This window comes from Scyliorhinus canicula, chromosome 10 (genome assembly GCF_902713615.1).
Source record: "Scyliorhinus canicula chromosome 10, sScyCan1.1, whole genome shotgun sequence".
Classification (NCBI taxonomy): domain Eukaryota; kingdom Metazoa; phylum Chordata; class Chondrichthyes; order Carcharhiniformes; family Scyliorhinidae; genus Scyliorhinus; species Scyliorhinus canicula.
In genome coordinates, this window is record NC_052155.1 from 142,748,735 (window position 1) to 142,771,827 (window position 23,093).

The 23,093-nt window shown below is 51.1% G+C and overlaps 1 protein-coding gene across 1 annotated transcript in view; it reads right to left on the bottom strand.

The window, feature by feature from the left end:
- Window positions 1–23,093, bottom strand: part of LOC119972149 (regulator of G-protein signaling 22-like) — an 810,134-nt gene that overhangs the window by 451,744 nt on the left and 335,297 nt on the right. The window contains exon 12 of the mRNA XM_038808479.1: window positions 9,834–9,945. Within this exon, the coding sequence (XP_038664407.1) occupies window positions 9,834–9,945 (112 nt within the window). The remainder of the gene's footprint in view (window positions 1–9,833; window positions 9,946–23,093) is intronic.

Genomic DNA, 23,093 nt, shown 5'->3' on the forward strand with positions numbered 1-23,093 from the left:
GTAGTGTCTGTCGTGGCGGTTGTGGGTACGTCCTTGTCTCCTTTCGTAAGAAGTTTTTGAGCTGCAGGTACCGTAGCTCGTTCCCCCCGGCTAGCCGAAATTTCTCTGTCAGTTCGTCCAGTGTTGCGATCCTGTCGTCCGTGTATAGGTCCCTGACTGCCAGTGTCCCCCCATCCTGCCTCCACCTTTTGAAGGTGGCGTCAGTCAGTGCTGGTGTGAACCTATGGTTGTTGCAGATGGGAGCCTTGTCCAACATTTTGGTCAGGCCAAACTGCTGCCGCAGTTGGTTCCAGGATTGGAGGGTGGCTGTCACCACTGGGCTGCTGGAGTGTTTTTTGGGTGGGGATGGGAGTGCTGCCGTGGCGATGGCCCGGAGGGAGGTCCCCATGCAAGAGGCCTCCTCCGCACGCACCCACTCGGCTTCTGGCTCCTGGATCCATCCCCTTACTCGCTCGGCTGTTGCCGCTCAGTGGTAGAATTGTAGATTCAGGAGGGCTAGCTGGATTTTGTTTTTTGTAGGACCTTCTTTGGGATCCTAGCATTTTTACCCCCCCCATACGAACGCCATGGTAAGTTTGTCCAGCACTTTGAAAAAGGCCTTGGCGATGTAGATCAGAATGGATCTAAACAGGAAGAGGAACCTGGGCAGTACGTTCATTTTGATCGTCTGGGCTCTCCCCGCGAGGGAGAGCGGGAGTGTGTTCCATCTTTGCAGGTCCTTTTTTACTTCCTCCGTCAGGCTGGTGAGGTTCCATTTGTGGATCCCTTTCCAGTCATGGGCTATTTGGATCCCCAGGTAGCGGAATTTGTGTCGGGCTTGTTTGAACGGCAGCCCCTTTAGTGCTGCCCCCCCCCATGCGGGTGTACGGGGAAGATCTCGCTTTTTCTCATGTTGAGTGTGTAGCCCGAGAAGGCTCCAAACTCTTTCAGGAGCGCAATGATTCCGTCCATGCTGCTTTGTGGGTCCAAGATGTAGAGGAGCAGATCATCTGCATAGAGTGAGACTCTGTGCTCTCTGCCTCCCCTTCAGATCCCCCTCCAATTTTTTGCTACCCTGAGCGCGATTGCTAGCGGTTCGATTGCTAGTGCGAACAGCAGCGGGGACAGTGGGCATCCTTGTCTGGTGCCCCTGTGCAGCTGGAAGTATTGGGAGTTGGTATTGTTGGTCCGTACACTCGCCATGGGGGCGTTGTACAGGAGCTTTACCCAAGCGGTGAACCGTGTTCCAAGCCCGAACCGCTCCAGTACCTCTATGAGGTATTTCCATTCGACTCTGTCGAAGGCCTTTTCTGCATCCAGGGAGATGATCGCCTCTTGTGTTCTCTCCCCGGAGGGGGTCATTATCACGTTCAGCAGGCGCCTGATGTTCGAGGTAAGCTGTCTACCTTTGACGAAGCCCGTCTGGTCCTCTGTGACCACCTCAGGTACACAGTCTTCTCGCCTTTTGGCTAGGATTTTGGCCAGTATTTTGGCGTCTCCGTTCAGCAGAGATATGGGTCTGTATGACCCACATTCCGTTGGGTCTTTGTCTTTCTTAGGTATCAGCGAGATTGAGGCCTGTGCTAACGTGGGTGGCAGTGTGCCCCTAGTTAGCGAGTCTGTGAACATCTCCCGCAGGTGCGGGGCCAGCGCTGTCGTGAATTTTTTGTAGAAGTCCGCCGGGAATCCGTCCGGTCCCGCCGCCTTCCCCGTCTGCATGGAACTAATGCTGTCCATGATCTCTCCCAGTGCTAGTGGTGCTTCCAGGTCCCGTTTTCTGCCCTCTCCCACGACTGGTATGTCCAGTCCATCAAGGAACCGGTTCCTCCCAGCCTTCCCCGTTGGGGGCTCTGAGGTGTACAGGTCTTGGTAGAAGGCCTTGAAGGTTTTGTTAATCCTCTCTGGTTCTGTTTCCAACGTGCCTCTGGTACCCCTGATTTGCGCAATTTCTCTGGTGGCTGCCTGCTTTCTCAGCTGGTCTCCGTGTTCGTACAGGGTCCCGCGTGCCTGGCGGAGTTGGTGCACTGTTTTCCTGGTGGAGAGCAGGTCAAAGTTCCTTTGTAGTTGCAACAGTGGGTTTAATGGTGAATATTATGTACAGATGCCCTAGCCCCTACAACTCAACTGTGCCCTTCACCCGTGCCAACTTACTCTGTGTGTCCCTCTTCATTGCCCAACCACTCCGTCTAAGTGAATCCCCAGATGGTACAGCAGGAGTGGAGGAGGACTGCTGAGAATCACGCCCTGCGACATGTCTCCCCGTCGGCACTCGTTTCCTGGGGCGACCCGGCCTTGATGGGCCAGGATGCTCCGCGGGCGTTTCGGATGACGTGGTGCCATCCTGCTCTGCCCGCTGCCCACCCGATGCACCAGGGATGGGACGGGTGGGGGAGGCCGAGCGTTCAGGGACGTCCCGTGATGGCGTTAACAGGAAAGGCCTAACAAGAACCACCTCCTCCCTCGGGGAGCCCGGTGGCCCCCGGGCCTCACTGTGGGACGGAGGTGCGAGCAGGGAGGTGCCCCATCGCCCCACCGACACCTGCTGCTGCCAGTCCTGGAGGCCTGCAACGGTATCGACCAGGGTCCGAAGGTTCGCAGAGACGGAGTCCAGGGAGTGAGAAATTCCCGCCAGGGACTGTGCAACCTCAACCTGTAAGTGTGCGACGCCATCCGGCACGTGCGTCAGGCGGTCAATGCTCTCCGTGACTGACTGCTGGGACTGTGCCATGGCCTGTTGTGACTGTGCCATGGCCTGGTGAGACTTGGCCAGGGCCCGTAGCGCGCCGGCAATGTCATGTTGGCTCTGGCGCATTTCTGCCTGTGAGAGGGCAGCCCTCTCCAGGGTCATGGATGACGCGTGCACATGAAGCCCAACGCCTTGCATAACCTGACCCATGGCCGATACCGTTTCACCCATTGCCTCGACCGCGGACGCCACTCGTGCGGTGTCGGCCTGGGTGGCTGCCATGAGCGGCACCACTCCCTGCTCCTGGTTTGACCGCTCCGCGGTTTGACTCCTCTAACTGCGTCTGCAGCTGCTGGAAGATGGCCCTCATGCCATCATTGTGTCCCTGGGTTTCAAAATGCATCGGCTGTCCAGGTGGGTCGAGTAAATCCAGGAACCCGGGAAACGTCTGGGAGCCAGCTGGATGCTGCCCTCCGACCGTCCAGCCCCTCCGCTGCTCCGACCTCCACCTGCTGTACTAGCTCAGCTGTGTGGTGCACACCAGACCCAGGAGCCTCATCACTTAATTGCCCAACCGAGGTGTGTGTCTCTGGGATGGTGGATGGTGTGTGAGACAGCAGTGCCGCAAGCTCTAGATCCTCGTCCGTCAGAAATTCAGGAGTGCCCTGGTCCCAGTCATGTCCCAGCGCAGGGCGGACGCGGCCCATGTACGGTTCAGCGTCAGGTGAGTCCGTTGACTGCGTCGCCATCCTCTGTGCATCTGGGTCCACTGACCCCGTCCTGTCCTGTCTCACGGCCCGACCTTCGGGCAACACACAGCCATGAAAGTCGTCACTGTCCGTCGTCTGTACGTCCCGCTCGCGAGTCCCGGATTTGGAGGATGGCACTCCTGGCCGACCTCCTGCCACCCTCTGGCGTGCGACCCTCGGTGGTCGCCTGTGTGTGTCACCAGACGGCCCTGGACGTTCGTCAGCTGGCCCTAGGGAACAGAATGATACGGGGTTAGTTAGACACACTCGGCCGGGCGTCCAGTGGGCAGAGTGTGAGGGGACAGAGGATAGGGGGTCCAGTGGGTAGAGTGTGAGGGGACAGAGGATGGGGGGGTCCAATGGGCAGAGTGTGAGGGGACAGAGGATGGGGTGTCCAGTGCGCGGAGTGTGAGGGGACAGGGGATGGGGGGTTCCAGTGGGTAGAGTGTGAGGGGTCTGAGGATGGGGGGGGTCCAGTGGATAGAGTGCGAGGGGACAGAGAATGGGGGGGTCCAGTGGGTGGAGTGTGAGGGGACAGAGGACGGGGGGTCCAGTGGTAGAGTGTGAGGGGACGGAGGATGGGGGGGGGGGGGGGGTCCAGTGGGTAGAGTGTGAGGGAACAAAGGATGGGCTTGGGGGGGTGGGGTTGTCATGCAGGGATGTCTCACTTGGTTCTGCACCTCCAACCTCGCATTGCGCAACCTCCCGGGTGGCAGATCCCCAGCAAGATCCAGTGCCCTCTGCTCGAACACTGTCAGGGGGTGCATAACGGGTGAACCCCCTCCGGTTCTGTTGCACTCCCGGCTGTTGTGAGCAGTCTTGTCCTGTTTGGGGGGGAGGGGGGGGGGGCATAGATACAGCATCACAATTCGGCAGGGAACATCAGGGCGTTCAGATATTGGCACTGATTGGGGGGAAAGTTGTAGCCACACCATTGCATCTCTCCAGGGGGTTGCAGAGCTCATGTGGGTCTGTGACAACTTTGTTAACCACCCTCCACTCACTGTCGCCCCCCACCCCTCCGCCCCCCCCCCCCTCCACCTTGTGGTGGGGGGGGGCAGGTGATGAGGGACATGGGGGGGGAATCGTGCCCCATATTTTCCTACATTATGCTCATCCCCCCCGATGGTTGTGACCCGGGGGCACCCTCATGGCACTTACCCTGGCAGCCCTGGTGAGGTCGTGGAGCTTCTTGCAGCACTGCTCCCCAGACCGAGGGGTCTGCCTCACAGCACTCACTGCCGTGCCCGCCTCACACCAGGCCCGTCGCACGACGCTGGAAGGGTGGCGATGCCCTCGTCTTGGGCAGAGGATGCCCCTGCGCTGCTCCACCTCATCGAGGGGGGTCTCCAGGTCCTCGGGAACCTCGGGGCGGCCGTCCGTGGCTCCGACATTTCCCTCCCTCCTTTGTTTCCGTGGATCGCGCCCTTCTACAACGCGGAGTGGTGTCATTCGGGCGTCGCGCGCCGACGACGGGCTTTCGACGTCACACCCCCGTGTTCCTCGCGACCCCGATGCTAGCCCATTCCCGGGGCCAGAATAGGTCGCGATCGAGGCCGTTTCGTGCCTTCGTTGAACTCGACCGAGTTCACGACGGCTTTCGCGATGCGGCGCGACATTGGAGAATCGTGCCCCATATTTTCCTACATTAGGCTCCATTTGCTAACTTTTTTGCCCACTTACTTAACCTATCAATATCTCTTTGCCAATTGTTGGTATCCTTCTTGGAACTTGCCCTTCTACCTATTTTGTGACATCAGCAAATTTGGCTCAGAGAACATTTGCTTCCTTCCTCCAAGTCATTAATATATATTACAAACAGTTGTAGTCCCAGAGCTAATCCTTATGGAACCCCACTGGTTACATGTTGCCAACTTGAAAAAGAATGCCTTATCCTCACTCGCTGTTTCCTGCCATTACCCAATTCTCCATCCATGTCAATATGCTACTTCTAACATCAGAGGCTCTTATGACTCAACCTTTTGTTAGGAACCTTGTTGAACTCCTTCTGGAAGTTCAATTACAACACATCGACGGGTTCCCCTCCATCCACTCTAGTTGAACACAATTTCCCTTTAATGAATTAATGATGACTCTGCTTGATTAGATTGTGATTTTCCAAATGTGCTGCAAATACTTCCTCAATAATTGAGTCCAATATTTCTTCAACAATAGATGTTAGGCTAAACAGCTTGTTACTTGCTTTTTGCATCGGGACGCCACATTGGCAGTTTTCCAATCAAAGAACAAACAAAAAGCAAAAGAAAACTACAGCACAGGAACAGACCCTTTGGCCTTCCATGCCTGTGCCAATCATGATGCCCTAAAAAAATTACTGCCCTTACTCACTCTATATCCCTCTATTTCCTCCCTATTCATGAACTCATCCAGATGCCCCTTAAATGTTGCTAACGTGTCTGCTTCCACCACATTCTCTGGCAGCGCTTTCCAGGCACCCAGCACTCTCTGCATGTAAAACATCCCGCACATCTCCCTTAAACTTTCCTCCTCTCACCTTGAACCTGTGCCCCCTTGCAATTGACACTTCTACCCTTGGAAAGAGCCTCGTTATCCACCCTGTCTATGCCTCTCATAATTTTGTAGACCTCTATTAGGTCTCCCCTCAGCCTCTGTCTTTCCAGTGAGAACAACCCTAGTTTATTCAACGTCTCCTCATAGCCAACATTCTCGAGACCAGGCAACATCCTGGTGAATCTTCTTTGCACTCGCTCCAAAGCTGCCACATCCTTCTGATAATCTGGTGACCAGAACTGCATTCAATACTCCAAATGCGGCCTTTAGGGCAGCACGGTGGCACGGTGGTTAGCACTGCTGCCTCACAGCGCAGAGGTCCCAGGTTTGATCCCAGTTCTGGGTCACTGTCCGTGTGGAGTTTGCACATTCTCCCCATGTTTGCATGGGTTTCGCCCCCACAACCCAAAGATATGCAGGCTAGGTGGATTGGCCACGTTAAATTGCCCCTTAATTGGAAAAAATTAATTGGGTACATAGAATATACAGTGCAGAAGGAGGCCATTCGGCCCATTGAGTCTGCACCGACCCACTTAAGCCCTTGCTTCCACCCTATACCCGTAACCCAATAACCTCTCCTAATCTTTTTGGTTACTAAGGGCAATTTATCATGGCCAATCCACCTAACCTGCACTTCTTTGGACTGAGAGAGGAAACCGGAGCACCCGGAGGAAACCCACACGGGGAGAACATGCAGACTCCGCATAGACAGTGACCCAAGCTGGGAATCGAACCTGGGACCCTGGAGCTGTGAAGCAATTGTGCTATCCACTTGTGCTACCAAACTGCCCCCCTAAAGAGAGAGAAAAAAGAAACAAAAAGAAAAAAAAAGAAAAAGAAAATATCCAAATGCGGTCTAACCAAGGTTTTATATAGTTGCAACATGATTTCCCAACACCTGTACTCAATGCCCCAGCTGATGAAAGCAAGTACGGCCACCTGTGTTGCCACTTTTAGGGAACTGTGGACCTGCACGCCCAAATCCCTCTGTATGTTAATGTTCCCGAGGGTTCTGCCATTTACAGGAAAATTCATACCTAGATTTCATCCTTCAAAAGGCATCGCCTCGCATTTGCCCAGGTTAAGCTCCCTCTGCCATTTCTGTGCCCAAGTCTCCAATCGATCAACATCCTGTTGTATCCTCTAACACTCCTCGGCACTATCAGTAACTCCTCTAACCTTCATGTTATCCGTAAACTTACTCATCAGACCACCCACATTATCCTCTAGATCGTTTATATATGCTACAAACACCATAGGTCCCAGCATTATTCCCTGCGGAACACCACTAGCTACAGATCTCCATTCTGAAAAACATGGGAAGATGAGCTGTTGTTCCTCCAGTTTGTGTTGAGCTTCACTGGAACATTACAGCAGCGCCTGCAGTTCCTCCAGTTTGCGTTGTGCACCACTGGAACATTGCAGAAACTCAACTCAAACTGGAGGAACAACATATCATCTTCCAGTTAGACACTGACTTCCGGTCTCAACATCGAATTCAACAACTTCAGATGATTAGCTCTATCCGAGCCCCTGGTTGTAAGGGATTCACAATCAATCTGGTGGAAGTTAAAGTCACTATCACAAATACCCTGCTTTTTTCGCACCTTTTCAGTATCGGACTATCGTCGGGAGGCAAGGATCTTTCGAAAATTACAACAAACGCATCCACTATCTTTAGAACATAGAACAGTACAGCACAGAACAGGCCCTTCGGCCCTCGATGTTGTGCCGAGCAATGATCACCCTACTCAAACCCACGTATCCACCCTATACCCGTAACCCAACAACCCCCCCTTAACCTTACTTTTTAGGACACTACGGGCAATTTAGCATGGCCAATCCACCTAACCCGCACATCTTTGGACTGTGGGAGGAAACCGGAGCACCCGGAGGAAACCCACGCACACACGGGGAGGACGTGCAGACTCCACACAGACAGTGACCCAGCCAGGAATCGAACCTGGGACCCTGGAGCTGTGAAGCATTTATGCTAACCACCATGCTACCGTGCTTTGTCGCTGCTTCTTTTAGGATCCTTGGATGTAAGCCATCAGAGCTAGGGGACTTATCTGTCTTTAACCCCATTAGTTTGTCTAATACTACTTCTCTAGTGATGGTGATGGTATTTAATTCCTCCCCTGCATTCCTTAGTATTTTTCAAGGTCTCTTCCAACATAAAAACTGATGCAAATGGCTGTCCTCTGCCATTTCCTCTTTCCCCATAACTATCTTCCCAGATTCATTTTCTCAGGAGCCTATGAACTTTGACCTCTCTCTTTTTATATATTAAAGAAGCTCATGGTTCTGTTGTAATTCACCAACTGACCATCAGGAGTCTAATTAGTATATAAGTGAATGTTAGAGTCAGGTGACCTCATATTGACTGGAGAGCTGGAAGAGAGAGGTTGCATGATCATACGGTTATTAATTTGAAGTTTTGTATATAGTTGACCCACAGTTAATATTAATAAATTGTTTATAGCTTTAGCTACAAGTGTTCTTTTGATATAAATCAGGCCATCCGACAAGAACATTACAGCTACCACTGACATTTGCCCCCATATATGATTTTTCTTTCAACTTAATACTCTCCTAAACTTCCTTGATTAGCCATGGTTGGTTTATCCCTCTCTTAGAATCTTTCCTCTCTACTGAAATATACTGGTTCGCTAATGTCTGTTCTTTTCCTAAAATAATTGTATGTTGATTGTGAGATCCCTTGCAATTTCCTTTTCATAATTCCTTTTTTTTTTAAATAGGTCTTACTAGCTATTTGCCACCCTTTGTTGTTCTTTGCTTTGCGCGCATTTGTCCACTCTGAGCAGTTTTTGTATATTTTAAGTTATCTATGCCTGTTTTCATTTGGAAGTAGATGTCCTCAACATTCAGGGTACAAACTGGTCCCATGTCACTCTTCATTGATCACCTCCTGTAATTTTACCCATTAACAGGCATGTCCAGTTTATTGTGGACAGAAACAAAATAGTGCAGATATTGAGAATCTAAAGTAAAAACAGAAAATACTAGAATACTCAGCAACGGAGAAAGAAACATCAATTTTTCAGGTTCCAGACCATCGTGCAGTAACACTGGTGGAGGCTGTGTTCTGGTCCTACAACTAGCATTGGGGCCTGAATAAATGTTAATAAGGCTGCCATCTCTTTGGAACAGAATGCTGGCAAACCCATTTTGAGGTCAGCTCTAAAATTAATTAGTTTGGCCTTGAGCCCAATTTCACTAGATTATTTAAAATGCAAGCATTGATAGAACATAGAACATAGAACAGTACAGCACAGAACAGGCCCTTCAGCCCTCGATGTTGTGCCGAGCAATGATCACCCTACTCAAACCCACGTATCCACCCTATACCCGTAACCCAACAACCCCACCTTAACCTTACTTTTTAGGACACTATGGGCAATTTAGCCTGGCCAATCCACCTAACCCGCACATCTTTGGACTGTGGGAGGAAACCGGAGCACCCGGAGAAAACCCACGCACACACGGGGAGGACGTGCAGACTCCGCACAGACAGTGACCCAGCCGGGAATCGAACCTGGGACCCTGGAGCTGTGAAGCATTTATGCTAACCACTATGCTACCGTGCTGCCCCGTGATGATAGTAACATGAAAATCAATAATGTACCAGAAATCCAATTATCAGTGCAGTAGGTGCATTGATGCAACAAAACCTCATTCAATCCACAAGTGTTTAAATTGATTCTGCAGAATAACCCCAACTTGAGAAAAACCAGAAACCTAATTGTAAATCATGAGTTGATGACAGGTCAGTTTCATTCTATGTAGCTCAGAACAGTATAGTTAAATGTAGTGAATGCCTTGTTGGATTTTCTGTTGTTTTAAGTTTTCAGTTGAGTACTTACCAACTTCTCTAAATTCTGAACCTCCTTCGCTTCATGTAATTCTTGCTCTTCAAAAACCTGCATAGATGTTGAAGCTTGAGACCAAATACTGCCGATTGACATGAGAAGCTGACTGTGAGAAAGGAATTCATGATAAGTTAGAAGAAAGAATTGGAAGATACAAAATAAAATGGATACTCTTCAACAATGGTTGAACCCATAACTGGTAGATATATCAGGAGCTATCAGTTTTATTGGTTTATTTGGAGCAGTGCGCTATAAAGATTTGTGAATTTAACCTGACATAAAGCAGAATATGTTAATTTATGGAATTATTGGATATCAATATTTTGGGGAGGTAAAGACTCAATCGGCATGATTCTCTGGCCTCGTTGCGCTCTCTCTAAAACCCTCTATCCCGGTGAATAGTAGGAGAGGCCAAAAACGAGATCCGTGCCGGACGCCAAACAATTTACAATACAACCGGCTCACTCTTCCAGGGAAAATTGGGATCTCGCTGTAGCATGGCGAGAACCAATTATCACCACTTGAACCCCATTTCCATACAATTGACGAGAGCAACCTCATATCCATCGGCCTCCTGTCATTCAGCGGCTTCCCCAGCAAGCGTTCACGCTGACGCCGATTAGCATTCCTTTTGAAAAACGAGAACCTGGCGGAAGGGCTTCTGTGGGCAGCCGAGGTGGTGAGTAGCTGGGGGTTTCTGATGGGTGGTCATGGTTTGGCTCCCAGATTACTCAATACTCTGTGAACATTTGCAGGACACAGTGAGCAGTCAACATTGTGAACAGCCAGGGGTCTGTAAGTAGCACCAAAGGGGCACACTTAAAACGCATAGTGCAGCAAAAACAGTCTGTGCCATGCCACCCATGGACTTGGAACCAAGTCATTCCCCACTATTCGCCCCAGCCTGGGTAGCTACTTCCCCCAGCAAGCCTGACAATTTCGGAGAGTTTTTAAGAGTTTTCTTACCTTCTTGCTCCTCCTCAACAGTCCTGATGCACTAATTCACGTTCGTATGACCTCTGTTAAGGGGGGGGGCAGAGCATTGCGGTGGGGTGAAGCATGAAGTGTTCAACCTGATAATGATATTAAAATCCAGGCAAATTACAGTTTTGCATGGACCCGCCGGTGCGATGTGCAAACTTTGACTTTGCCGCCAGCAAGAAACGTTAGAATCGCCTTTGGGTTCAAAACGGATTTTTCAATTTCTCCACCCGGTTGCTATTCCCGCTTCCAACATGATAAAGCGGAGAATCCAGCCCGTTCTATTTTGTCATTTATTTTCAAAATTTACGTGTACATTACAATTCATTCATTGACCAAAATGCATTAAAGGGAAAAGTTGAAGATAGAGAAACTAAAGACAAAAATCAAAATGGGCCACATTATATCATAATTCTAAAAGGGCAATAAATTTGAAAAAAATAAGCTTGAAGACTCTTTGTCTCAACGAGGAGCATTTGTAAAAAGGCTGATGAATTAACTGCACTGACAATCATTAACAGATATGATGTAATTGGGATCATGGAGACCTAGTTCCACGGTGACCAAGGATGAGAACTTAACATTCAGGGGTATTCAATATTCAGGAAAGATAGAAGGAAGGAAAGGGAGGTGGGGTAGGGTTGCTGGTTAAAGAGGAGATAAAGAATATGTATGGGTGGAGTTGTGGAACACCAAAGGGCAAAAACGTTAAGTGGGAGTTGTGTCAGACCACCAAACAGCAGTTGTGAGGTTGGGGATGGCATCTGATATTGATTGGGCTGATCAAACTGGTAGCAATGCAATGCAGGAAGATTTTCTGGAATGTATAAGGGATGGTTTTCTCCATCAATATGTCTAGGAACCAACTAGCAAGCAGGCCATCCAAGACTGGGTATTGTGCAATGAGAGAGGAATAATTAGGAACATTGTGGTACGAGATCCTTTGGGGAAGATTGACCAATTAAGTCTGAGATTAGTGCCCTGAACTAAAAAATGCGAACTTTGATGATATGAGACGTGCGTTGGCTAGGATAAGCTGGCAAAGGGGCTGACGGTGAACAGGCAATGGCGGACATTTAAATAATTCATGAATGAACTTCAACAACTGTACATTCCTGTCTGGTTCAAGAGTAAAAAGGGGAAGGTGGCTCAACCATGGCTAACAAGGGAAATCAGGGATAGTGTTAAAGTCAAAGAGGAGGCATATAAATTGGCCAGAAAAAGCAGCAAGCCTGAGGACTGGGAGAAATTTAAAATTCAGCAGAGGGAAACAAAGGGTTTAATTCGGAAGAGGAAAATAGAATACGAATGTAAGCTTGCAGAAAACGTAAATACTGACTGCAAAAGCTTCTACAGATATGTGAAGAGAAAAAGACTGGGGAAGACAAAAGGGGCAGCATGGTAGCATAGTGGTTAGCACAATTGCTTCACAGCTCCAGTGTCCCAGGTTCGATTCCCGGCTGGGTCACTGTCTGTGCGGAGTCTGCACATTCTCCCCGTGTGTGTGGGTTTCCTCCGGGTGCTCCGGTTTCCTCCCACAGTCCAAAGATGTGCAGGTTAGGTGAATTGGCCATGATAAATTGCCCTTAGTGTCCAAAATTGCCCTTAGTGTTGGGTGGTGTTCCTGGGTTATGGGGATAGGGTGGAGGTGTGGGCTTGGGTCGGTTGCTCTTTCCAAGAGCCGGTGCAGACTCGATGAGCCGAATGGCCTCCTTCTGTACTGTAAATTCTATGATAATCTATGATAAATGTAGGTCGCTTACAGTTAGAATCAGGTGAATTCATAATGGGCAACCAAGAGAATGCAGACCAGTTGAACATTACTTTGGATATTTTCACTCAGGAGGATACATATAACCTTCCGTAAATACTAGGGGACAGACGGTGTTGCATGAAGGAAGAACTGAAGGAAATCCTTATTAGTCAGATTAGGAAAATTGATTGGATTAAAACCCGATAAATTCCCAGGGCCTGATGCTCTTCATCCCTGTGTCCCTAGAAATTTTACAGCATTCTAAAGACTCTGGAAGAGTTCCCATGTTTTAAAAAAGGAGCGAGAGAGAAAATGGGGAATTATAGAACGTAGAACAGTACAGCACAGAACAGGCCCTTCGGCCCTCAATGTTGTGCCGAGCCATGATCACCCTATCCCCGTAACCCAGTAACCCCACCTAACCTTTTTGGACACTAAGGGCACTTTATCATGGCCAATCCACCCGGAGGAAACCCACGCACACACGGAGAGGACGTGCAGACTCCACACAGACAGTGACCCAGCCAGGAATCAAACCTGGAACCCTGGAGCTGTGAAGCATTTATGCTAACCACCATGCTACCGTGCTGCCCATGCTGAGGAAGGATATCTTTGCTATTGAGGGTATCCAGCGAAGGTTCACCAGACTAATTCCTGGGATAGCAGGGCTGACATATGAAGACTGGATCGACTGTGCTCATACTCACTGAAGTTTAAAAGAATGAAAGGGGATCTCATTGAAATAAACAAAATCCTGATGGGGCTGGACAGTCAACATGCGGGAAGAATGTTCCCGATGTTGGAGGCATCCAGAACTGGGGGTCACAGCCTAAGAACAAGGGGTAAGCCATTCAGGACTAAGATGAGAAAGAACCTCTTCTCTCAGAGAGTTGTGCACTTGTGGAATTCTGTACCACAAAAGCTGTTCGGGCAAGTTTGTTGGATATATTCAACAGGGAGCTGGACATGGCCCTTGTGGCTAAAAGGATCAACGGGCATGGAGAGAAAGCGGGAGTTGGATACTGAATTTGCATGATCAGCCATGATCATATTGAAAGGTGGTGCAGGTTCGAAGGGCCAATGGTCTACTCCTGCACCTATTTTCTATGTTTCTATTTTTCTTCTCTATTAGTTGATAAAAACATTCAATTAGTTCAGTCAAATGGATTTTACTGGGACAGGAATGGTTGTGAGATGTTCCGGGGTTTAGATGTTTTTAGAAGAATAGGGAGGGAGGTAAAAGAGGAGGGGAGTGGCACTGTTAATTAGGGAGTGCATTACAGCTGCAGAAAAGGAGGTAGTCGATGAGCGTTTGTCTACTGAGTCAGTCTGGTTGGAAGTCAGAAACAAGAAGTCACAAACAAGAAACACTTCATTGAGAGTTTTCTATAGACTCCCCAATAGCAGCAGAGAGATGGAGGAACAAATTGGGCGGCAGATCTTAGAAAGGTACAGAAGTAACAGAGTTGTTGTCATGGGTGACTTCAACTTCCCGAATATCGACTGGAACCTCCCTACTGCAAATGGTTTGGATGGAGCAGATTTTGTCACGTGTGTACAGGAAGGATTCCTGACTCAATATGTAGATAGGCCGACTGGGGGGGGGGGGGGGGGGGGGGGCATATTGGTTGGCAACGAACCGGCCAGGTGTCAGATGTCTCGGTGGGAGAGCATTTTGGTGACAGTGACCTCAACTCCTTGACCTTTAACATAGTCACGGAGAGGGATATGAACAGACAGTATGGGAAGGTATTTAATTGGGGGAGGGGAAATTTCACAGGAGCTGAGGAGCATAAAGTGCGAACAATTGTTCTTGGGGAAATGCACAACAGTAATGTGGGGATTGTTTAAGGAGCACTTGCTGCGAGTGGATAGTTTTGTCCCACTAAGACGAGGAAGGAATGGTAAGGTGAAGGAGCCTTGGATGACAAGAGTGGAGCTTCTAGTCAACAGGAAGAAGGAAGCTTACGCGTAAGGTTGAGGAAGCAAGGATCTGGCACAGCTCTAGAAAGTTACAAGGTAGCCAGGAAGGAACTCAAAAATGGACTTAGGAGAGCTAGAACGGGGCTTGAAAAAGCCCTGATGGAAAAGATTAGGGAAAACCCCAAGGCATTCTATGTGATAACTAGAGGATGATCTGAGTGAGTAGGGCCGATGAGGGATAGTGGAGGGAACTTGGATTGGATTGGATTGGATTTGTTTATTGTCACGTGTACCGAGGTACAGTGAAAAGTATTTTTCTGCAAGCAGCTCAACAGATCATTCAGTACATGGGAAGAAAAGAGAATTGAACAGAATTCAAGAAAATACATGAGAATACATAATAGGGCAACACAAGATATACAATGTAACTACATAAGCATTGGCATCGGATGAAGCATACAGGATGTAGTGTTAATGAGGTCAGTCCATAAAAGGGTCATTTAGGAGTCTGGTAACAGTGGGGAAGAAGCTGTTTTTGAGTCTGTTCGTCCGTGTTCTCAGACTTCTGAACTTGTGACTTGAGTTTGAAGAGATAGGGGAGGCCCTAAATAAATATTTTGCTTCAGTATTCACTAGAGAGAGGGACCTTGTTGCTCATGAGAACAGCGTGAAACAGGTTAATAGACTCGAACAGGTTGATATTGGGAAGCAGGATATGCTGGAAATTTTGAAAAACATCAGGATAGATAAGTCCCCTGGGCCTGATGGGGTATACTCAAGGTTACTACGGGAAGCGAAGGAGATTGCTGCGCTGTTGGCGATGATCTTTGCGTACTCGCTTCCACTGGAGTAGTACCGGATGATTGGAGGGAGACGAATGTTATTCCCTTGTTCAAGAAAGGGAATAGGCAAATCTCTGGGAATTACAGACCAGTCAGTCTTACGTCTATGGTGAGCAAAATATTGGAAAGGATTCTGAGAGATAGGATTTCTGATTATTTAGAAAAACATAGTTTGATTAAAGATAGTCAGCATGGCTTTGTGAGGGGCAGGTCATGCCTCACAAGCCTCATTAAACCGGGGCTGGTTTAGCTCACTGGGCTAATCGCTGGCTTTTAAAGCAGACCAAGCAGGCCAGCAGCACGGTTCGATTCCCGTACCAGCCTCGCCAGAATGTGGCGACTAGCGGCTTTTCACAGTAACTTCATTGAAGCCTACTCGTGACAATAAGCGGTTTTCATTTCATTAAATTCTTTGAGGATGTGACAAGGCACTTTGATGATGGGCAGTGGATGTGGTGTATATGGATTTCAGTAAGGCATTTGATACGGTTCCCCATCGTAGGCTCATTCAGAAAGTTAGAGGGCATGGGATAAGGGAGATTTGGCTGTCTGGATACAGAAGTAGCTGGCGGAAAGAAGACAGCGAGTGGTAGTGGATGGAAAGTATTCCGCCTGGTGGTCGGTGACCAGTGGTGTCGTGCAGGAACAGTGATGTCCCGCAGTGAGTTGGATGATCAGCCTTGAATGAATGGCGGAGCAGGCTCAAAGGGCCAAAAGGCCTCCTCCTGCTCCTATCTTCTATGTTATGGGACCTCTGCTCTTTGTGGTTTTTATAAATGACTTGGATGAGGAAGTGGAAGGGTGGGTTAGTAAATTTGCTGATGAAACAAAGGTTGGTGGAGTTGTAGATAGTGTTGAGGGTTGTTGCAGGTTACAACAGGACATTGACAGGATGCAGAGCTGGGCTGAGAAGTGGCAGATGAAGTTCAACCTTGATAAATGTAAAGTGATTCATTTTGGAAGGTCGAATTTAAATGCTGAATACAGGGTTAAAGGAAGGATTCTTGGAAGTGTGGAGGAACAGAGGGATCTTGGGGTCCACGTACATAGATCCCTCAAAGTTACCACCCAGGTTGATAGGGTTGTTAAGAAGGCGTCTGGTCCATTCAGTTTAAGAGCCTCAAGGTTGCTGCAGCTTTATAAAACTCCAGTTAGACCACACTTGCAATATTGTGTCCAGTTCTGGTCGCTTCATTATAGGAAAGGTGTGGATGCTTTGGAGAGGGTACAGAGGAGATTTACAAGGATGCTGCCTGGATTGGAGGGCATGTCTTATGAGGAAAGGTTGAGGGAGCTCGGGCTTTTCTCACTGGAGCGAAGAAGGAAGACAGGTGACTTGATAGAGGTGTACATGGTGATGAGAGGCATGGATAGAGTGGGATAGCCAGAGGCTTCTCCCAGGGCGGAAATGGCTGTCACGAGTGGACTTAATTTTCAGGTGATTGGAGGAAGGTATAGGGGGGATGTCAGAGGTAGGTTCTTTACACAGAGGTGGTGGAGTCAGAGTTATCAGAGTCATTAGGGACATTTAAGCGACTCTTGGACAGGCACATGGACAGCAGTAAATTGAAGGGGTGCAGGTTAGGATAAATGGTTGGCACAACATCGTGGGCCGAAGGGCCTGTACCGTGCTGTACTATTCTGTTATATGTTCTATGCAAATACAACCTACCTTGACAAATCTGTGCTGGTCTCCTTAACTCAATTGTTTCCAAGTGACTGTTATTTATTTTATTTCTGACTGAATCATTGCCACATTGATCTTAAACTAACTGCTCTGCGTTTATTTTTACCATTTTTTGAATAATTGTGTCAAATTGAACACTCTCCAATCTAGCACCACCCCGTTATGGCAGTCCGACCAACGTACCTCGAGAAGGTCAGAAGATACAAGCCTTTCACTGGGCGGGAATCTCCGTTGGTTGACACCGGAGTTGGAAAACGCGACTGGGCGGAGAATCGGTTTTGACACCGAAATCATGGTTTCACACAAAATCGTAATTCTTTGATGCCACGGCATATTCATCAATGCATTTCATTCTGCACGTACAGGGGGGGGGGGGGGGAAATACTGCTGGCTTCGGCAGTGCCAGCTGACAGTACCCCTGACAGCAGGGATGGGCACCAGGCCAGAGGCCCCCAGACACCGACGGGGCCAAGGATGCAGAGATGTGGAAGGGGAGGGGGAACATGTGGGGGCAGAGTCCACAGTACCAACCAGGGACACCTTGTAGCCCGTTGGACCTGGTTGGGCAAAGGGGTATGCACCATGCTCACATTCCTACCTTTCACCCGCTGAACCCAAAACACAGTCATAAATGGTGGCCTTCTTCCTCATCCCCACAGCTCTGGGGGATGTACTGCAGCTGTACGAGCTGGAGTTGCTCGAGGAGGAGGAAGCTCCAACAAGGGAGCCCGCCCCAGAGATACAGGAGGCAATCAGTGAAGATGGAGAGCCGGCTGCCCAACAGGCCGAGGATGAGGTGCAAAGGACCTATCATTCGAGGACCTGCCAAACCGGCATGTCCTCCAAGAACAGGGGAACAGTGCGAGGGGTACCCTCTCGCAGTGGCGGTCAAGGTGAAGGTCGCCCTGAACCTGGGGTTGTAGCTGGTCATCCTGCTCGAGGCAATGCCCCTGTTGAGCAGGTACTGGCACAGCTCATTCGCTCATGAATGGGGATCCCCGGTCGCTGTGGACGTAGGCGGGGAAACCGAACAGAGCGAAGATGGGTGTTAAGGGCTTTGATGACGGTGGCAGATGTCATGTCAGGGCATGGCGAAGGGGAATCTCGAGTACTCGTCAACCACATTGAGAAAATACGTGTTGCGGTCGGTGGTGGGGCGCTCAAAGGGACGGGAGGCCTTCACCAGGCACGCATGGTCTGGCCGGTAGAAGTGCGGTTTACACTCTGTGCAGACCTGGCAGACTCTGGTGACAGCCCTGACTCCCTCGATGGAGTAGGGCAGATTGCAGGCCTTTATGAAGTGATAAAGGCAGGTGACCTCTGGGTGACAGAGATCGTCGTGCAGGGTGCGGAGTCGGTCTACTTGTGCGCTGGCACATGGACCTCGGGATAGGGCATCGGGTGGGGGGGTTCGTTGAGCTTACCGGGGCGATACAAAATCTCGTAATTGTAGGTGGAGAGCTCGATCCTCCACCTCAAGATCTTATCGTTTTGATCTTACCCCGCTGTGTGTTGTTAAACATGAAGGCAACCGACTGTTGGTCAGTGAGGAGAGTGAATCTCCTGCTGGCCAATGTCGCACAGCTTCTACGATGACCTGGGGCTCCTCTACGACGGAGGAGTGCCGAATTTCGGAGGCATGGAGGGTGCGGGTAAAGAATGCCAGAGGCCTGTCTGCCTGGTTGAGGGTGGCGACCAGAGGGACATCTGATGCATCGCTCTCGACTTGAAAGGGGAGCGACTCATCGACCGCGTGCATCGCGGCCTTGGCGATGTCGGCCTTGATACGGGTGTCCCCTGGGTGACAGAGATCGTCATGTTGAAGGCCTGGTGAGCCTCGGCCATCAATGGGAAGACGGTGGATTGAATGAGTGGGCGGGCCTTGTCAGCATAGTTCGGAACCCACTGGGCGTAGTACGAGAAGAACGCCAGGCATCGTTTGAGGGCCTTGGGGCAGTGGGGGAGGAGGTGTGCCATGAGGGTTTGCACGCAATCAGGGTCAGGCCCTAGAACTTCATTTTACACCACATAACCGAGGATGGCTCAGTGGTTGGTACTGAACACGCACTTCTCCTTGTTGTCCGTTAGGTTGAGGAGTTTGGCAGTGTGGAGAAATTTGGAAAGGTTAACGTCGTGGTCCTTCTGGTCGTGGCCGCAGATGGTCGCGTTGTCCAGGTACGGGAAAGTGGCCCGCAGTCCGTACCGGTCAGCCATTCGTTCCATCTCCTGTTGGAAGACCGAGACCCAGTTAGTGACGCCGAAGGGAACCCTAAGGAAATGGTAAAAGCAGCTGTCCGCTTCAAATGCGGTGTACTGGCAGTCCGCCTTACGAATGGGGAGCTGGTGGTAGGCAGATTTCAGGTCCACTGTCGAGAAGACCCGGTACTGTGCAATCTGATTGACCATATCAGATATGCGGGGGAGGGGGTACGCGTTGAGCTGTGTGTATCGATTGATGGTCTGACTGTAGTCAACAACCATCCTGTTTTTCTCCCCAGGTTTTGCCACTACCTCTTGGGCTCTCCAGGGGCTGTTGCTGGCCTTGAATAATACTTTCCCGTAGCAGCCGCTGGACTTCAGACCTGATGAAGGTCCTGTCCTGTGCACTGTACTCCTGGTGGCGACGGGTTTGCAATCTGGGGTGAGATTCGCAAACAGGGAAGGTGGGTCGACCTTAAAGGTCGTGTGGCCGCATACAGTAAGGTGTGGTAGGAGCCCTCCAAATTTCAAGGTTAGGCTCTGGAGGTTGCACTGGAAGTCCAGGCCGAGTAGCAAGGCAGCGCAGAGGTTGGGGAGGACGTAGAGACGGAAGCTGCTGACCTCTACGCCCTGGATGGTGAGGGTGGCGGTGCAGTACCCCTGGATTGCGACAGAGTGGGAGCCGGAGGCCAGGGAGATTCTCTGGTTGGTGGGATGGACCGTGAGGGAGCAGCGTCTTACCGTATCGGGGTGAAGAAATCTCTCAGTGCTGCCGGAGTCCAGAGGCAGGAAACCTTTTGCCCATCGATCTGCACCGTCGTCGATGCGGTCACGAGGTTGTGCGGTCGTGTCTGGTCAATCATAACGGAGGCCAGACGTGCAGGCGATGAGCGGCCCGATGAGGTGTCCGATGAGCAGTGATCCTGAGGCGGGGAAGATGGCGGTGCTCACGGGCCGTACGCGTTCTGGGGCGGGCAAGATGGCGGCTCCGACGCCCATGGGACGGACATGTGAGGTGAGCAAAGATGGCGAGGACTATGGCGGCGCCCACGGGCCGCACGTGTTGTGAGGAGAGCAATATGGCAGCGCCCACGGGCCGCACGTGGTCTGCAGGGAGGAAGATGGCGGCACCCGGGGATCACACATGGGGGCGCTGGGGCAACGGCGGAGACCGAGCGGGCCTGGAACACAGCAGCAAAATGTCCTTTCTTACCGCAGGCCTTGCAGAGCGCGCTCCGATCCGGGCAGCGTTGTCAGGGGTGCTTTGAGTGTCCGCAGAAGTAGCACTTCTTGTTTGGTTGCCGCGCAGCGCAGGTTTGGGGTTGGCCGGGGGCGGTCGCGAACGGTGTGCATGGCAGGGTGTTCGCTAGCGGGGTCCACGATGACCAGGGGGGCATACGCTTGAATATTGCGCGAGGTGACCATGAGCGAGAGCGTTAGTTTCTTGGTCGCCTGTAACTAACGCGTCTCGAAGTAGCAAGTCCGAATGTTCAGAGGCCGAGAGAGCCCGACAGTCGCAGTCTCTCACTAGGATTTGGAGGACACGCCAGAAATCCTCCACAGACTCACCGGGGAGTTGATGCCGCATGGCGAGGAGGTGCCTGGCATACATCTTCTTGGTCTGCTGCGTGTAGTTCTCCTTCAGTTGTGTCATGGCCTCAGCGTATGTCGGCAGGTCCCAGATGAGGAGGACCAGCCTCCCCGAACAGGCTCCGGAATGTGGCGACTAGGGGCTTCTCACAGTAACTTCATTTGATGCCTACTCGTGACAATAAGCGATTTTCATTTTCAACATGTCCGAGCTCAGGAGCGTGTAGAGCTTCTGTGCCTCTGAGGTTGGTTCAGTCGCAGATCTTAGGCATGCCTCGAAGCAGGCTAGCCAATGTGCGAAGGCTGACTTGGCGTTGTTTGCTTGAGGGTGCAGCTGCAGGCGATCAGACTTGATGCGGAGATCCATCATTTTAAAATCTGTGTAATAAATTGATGCACTATCAATTACGAGACGAGAGTAATCGAGGCTTTATTACACGGAGATGTGTGGCCTCCTACAGCTGCACCTGAAATGGCTGCAGTTCGGAGAGCACACAAATTTATACTCTGCCTACTGGGCGGAGCCAGCAGGCAGGGATCTACCCCCGTACCTGTAATACAGGGGCCATACCGTAATACCCTCGTATGCAGAGCAGTATATACAATATCATACAACAGTGGTGACTACCACAGGTGTAACATTATGCACAGGTATTTAACGTGAGAACACCTCCCTCTGCATCTGTGCCACATCGGCCAGCACCTGGGCAATGCCACGATGCTCTCAGCCATTGCCCACTGTGACTGGGCCATGCTCAGGAGTGTTGCTGGAACATCCAGTTGGCTCTGGCAGATGGATGCCTGTGAGAGGGCAACCCTGTCCTGGGGTTCGGCCACCGCCTGCACAGATTGTCCCAGGCCTTGGACATGCTGATCCATGGCCGAAACCCTTGCCCCAAGGCCTCCACTACAGACACCACCCGTGTGGTGTTGGCCTGCATGGCACGCATGACTGACGCCACCTCCTGCTCCCGCACATAGTTGGACCTCTTTACCTGCGCCTGTAGTTGCCGACAAACCCTCATGTAGGCTCTGCGACTGCAACTCCACGACCGATGGAATTGTCCGTTCCAGAAGCCCAAACCCCACTTGGATGCCAGCTACTCCCAAGGGTCAATCCACCCTCCGACCGTCCACCCCTCGGGAGTTCCTAACCTGACCTGATGTAGCAGAGCAGCTGTGTGGTGTACACCAGACGGTTCATTGAACTGCTCAACCAATTGAGTGTCTTTGGGACGTTGGAGAGTGTTGAGACAGCTGTGATGGGAATTCTGTGTCATCCCCGGACCCGAGTTCCAGGGTTTCCTGGGTTTCGGGTCGATGGCTCCGGTCTAGTATCGTCCTCATCACTGGTCGGCAGATGGGTGGGGGGTTCATGTTGTCACACTGGCTTGGAGCGGGGGGACACCGCCCCATCAACAGCAGGTATGCAAGACTCAAGACAAGACGGATGATTAGCCAGTGGGCCCAGGGAGGATGGGGCTGGTGTGGAATGAGACTGGTGAGGGATTGAGGGTGTGGGGATGAGGGTGGTATGGGGGTTGTCGTGTTCAGTGCACTGGCCGACGTGAATGATATACTACAGAACATGTAGAGCTGGGTTCTCAGTCCCCATTCCGGCGTGAAAAAGGTGGTGTTTTTCGCCAGGAAAACTGGTGCAAAACAGCCATGGATTCCCTGTTCCGGGGCGGCGCGGGGCGGAGGGGGGGGGGGGGTAGTAAGCAGCCAGGCAGCATTGAGCTGCAGCTGCCGTTATGGCCTGGAGAATTGCCAGGTCCATGGCCGCGCATGCGCACATCAGCAGCCTGTGGCGGCTGTGCCGTGCTTCATGGCACTTCATGCCACTTGTGGATCCGGCCCGCAAAAATAGTCCTGCGCTTCGGCCCTTCACCGCCCCACCACAGGGCCGTCAGCCCCGAATAATGCCCCCCTCCCTGCCCATACATCGGTCCTCCCCTGACTGTGGCGGCACTGGACTAAGTCCACAGCCGCCATGCTGAGTCCCCGATGGGTGAGACCAATGGCAATTCCACGCCGTCAGGAACTTGGCCGGTACGGGGACGGAGCATCGCGGGGCGGGCATCAGCCAACATTCGGATGCCGTGGATACAGTAGGTGGCATAACTCCTAGCGCGCCTCACTAGCTCACTACTCTCTCTGGGTATCCATTTTCGGCGGGGGGGGGGGGGGGGGGGGGGGGGGGGGGGGGGGGGGGGGGGGGGGGGGGTCTCATCGTGAAAGCGGCGCCATCCCCGATTTTGTTGTCATTGGGGATTCTC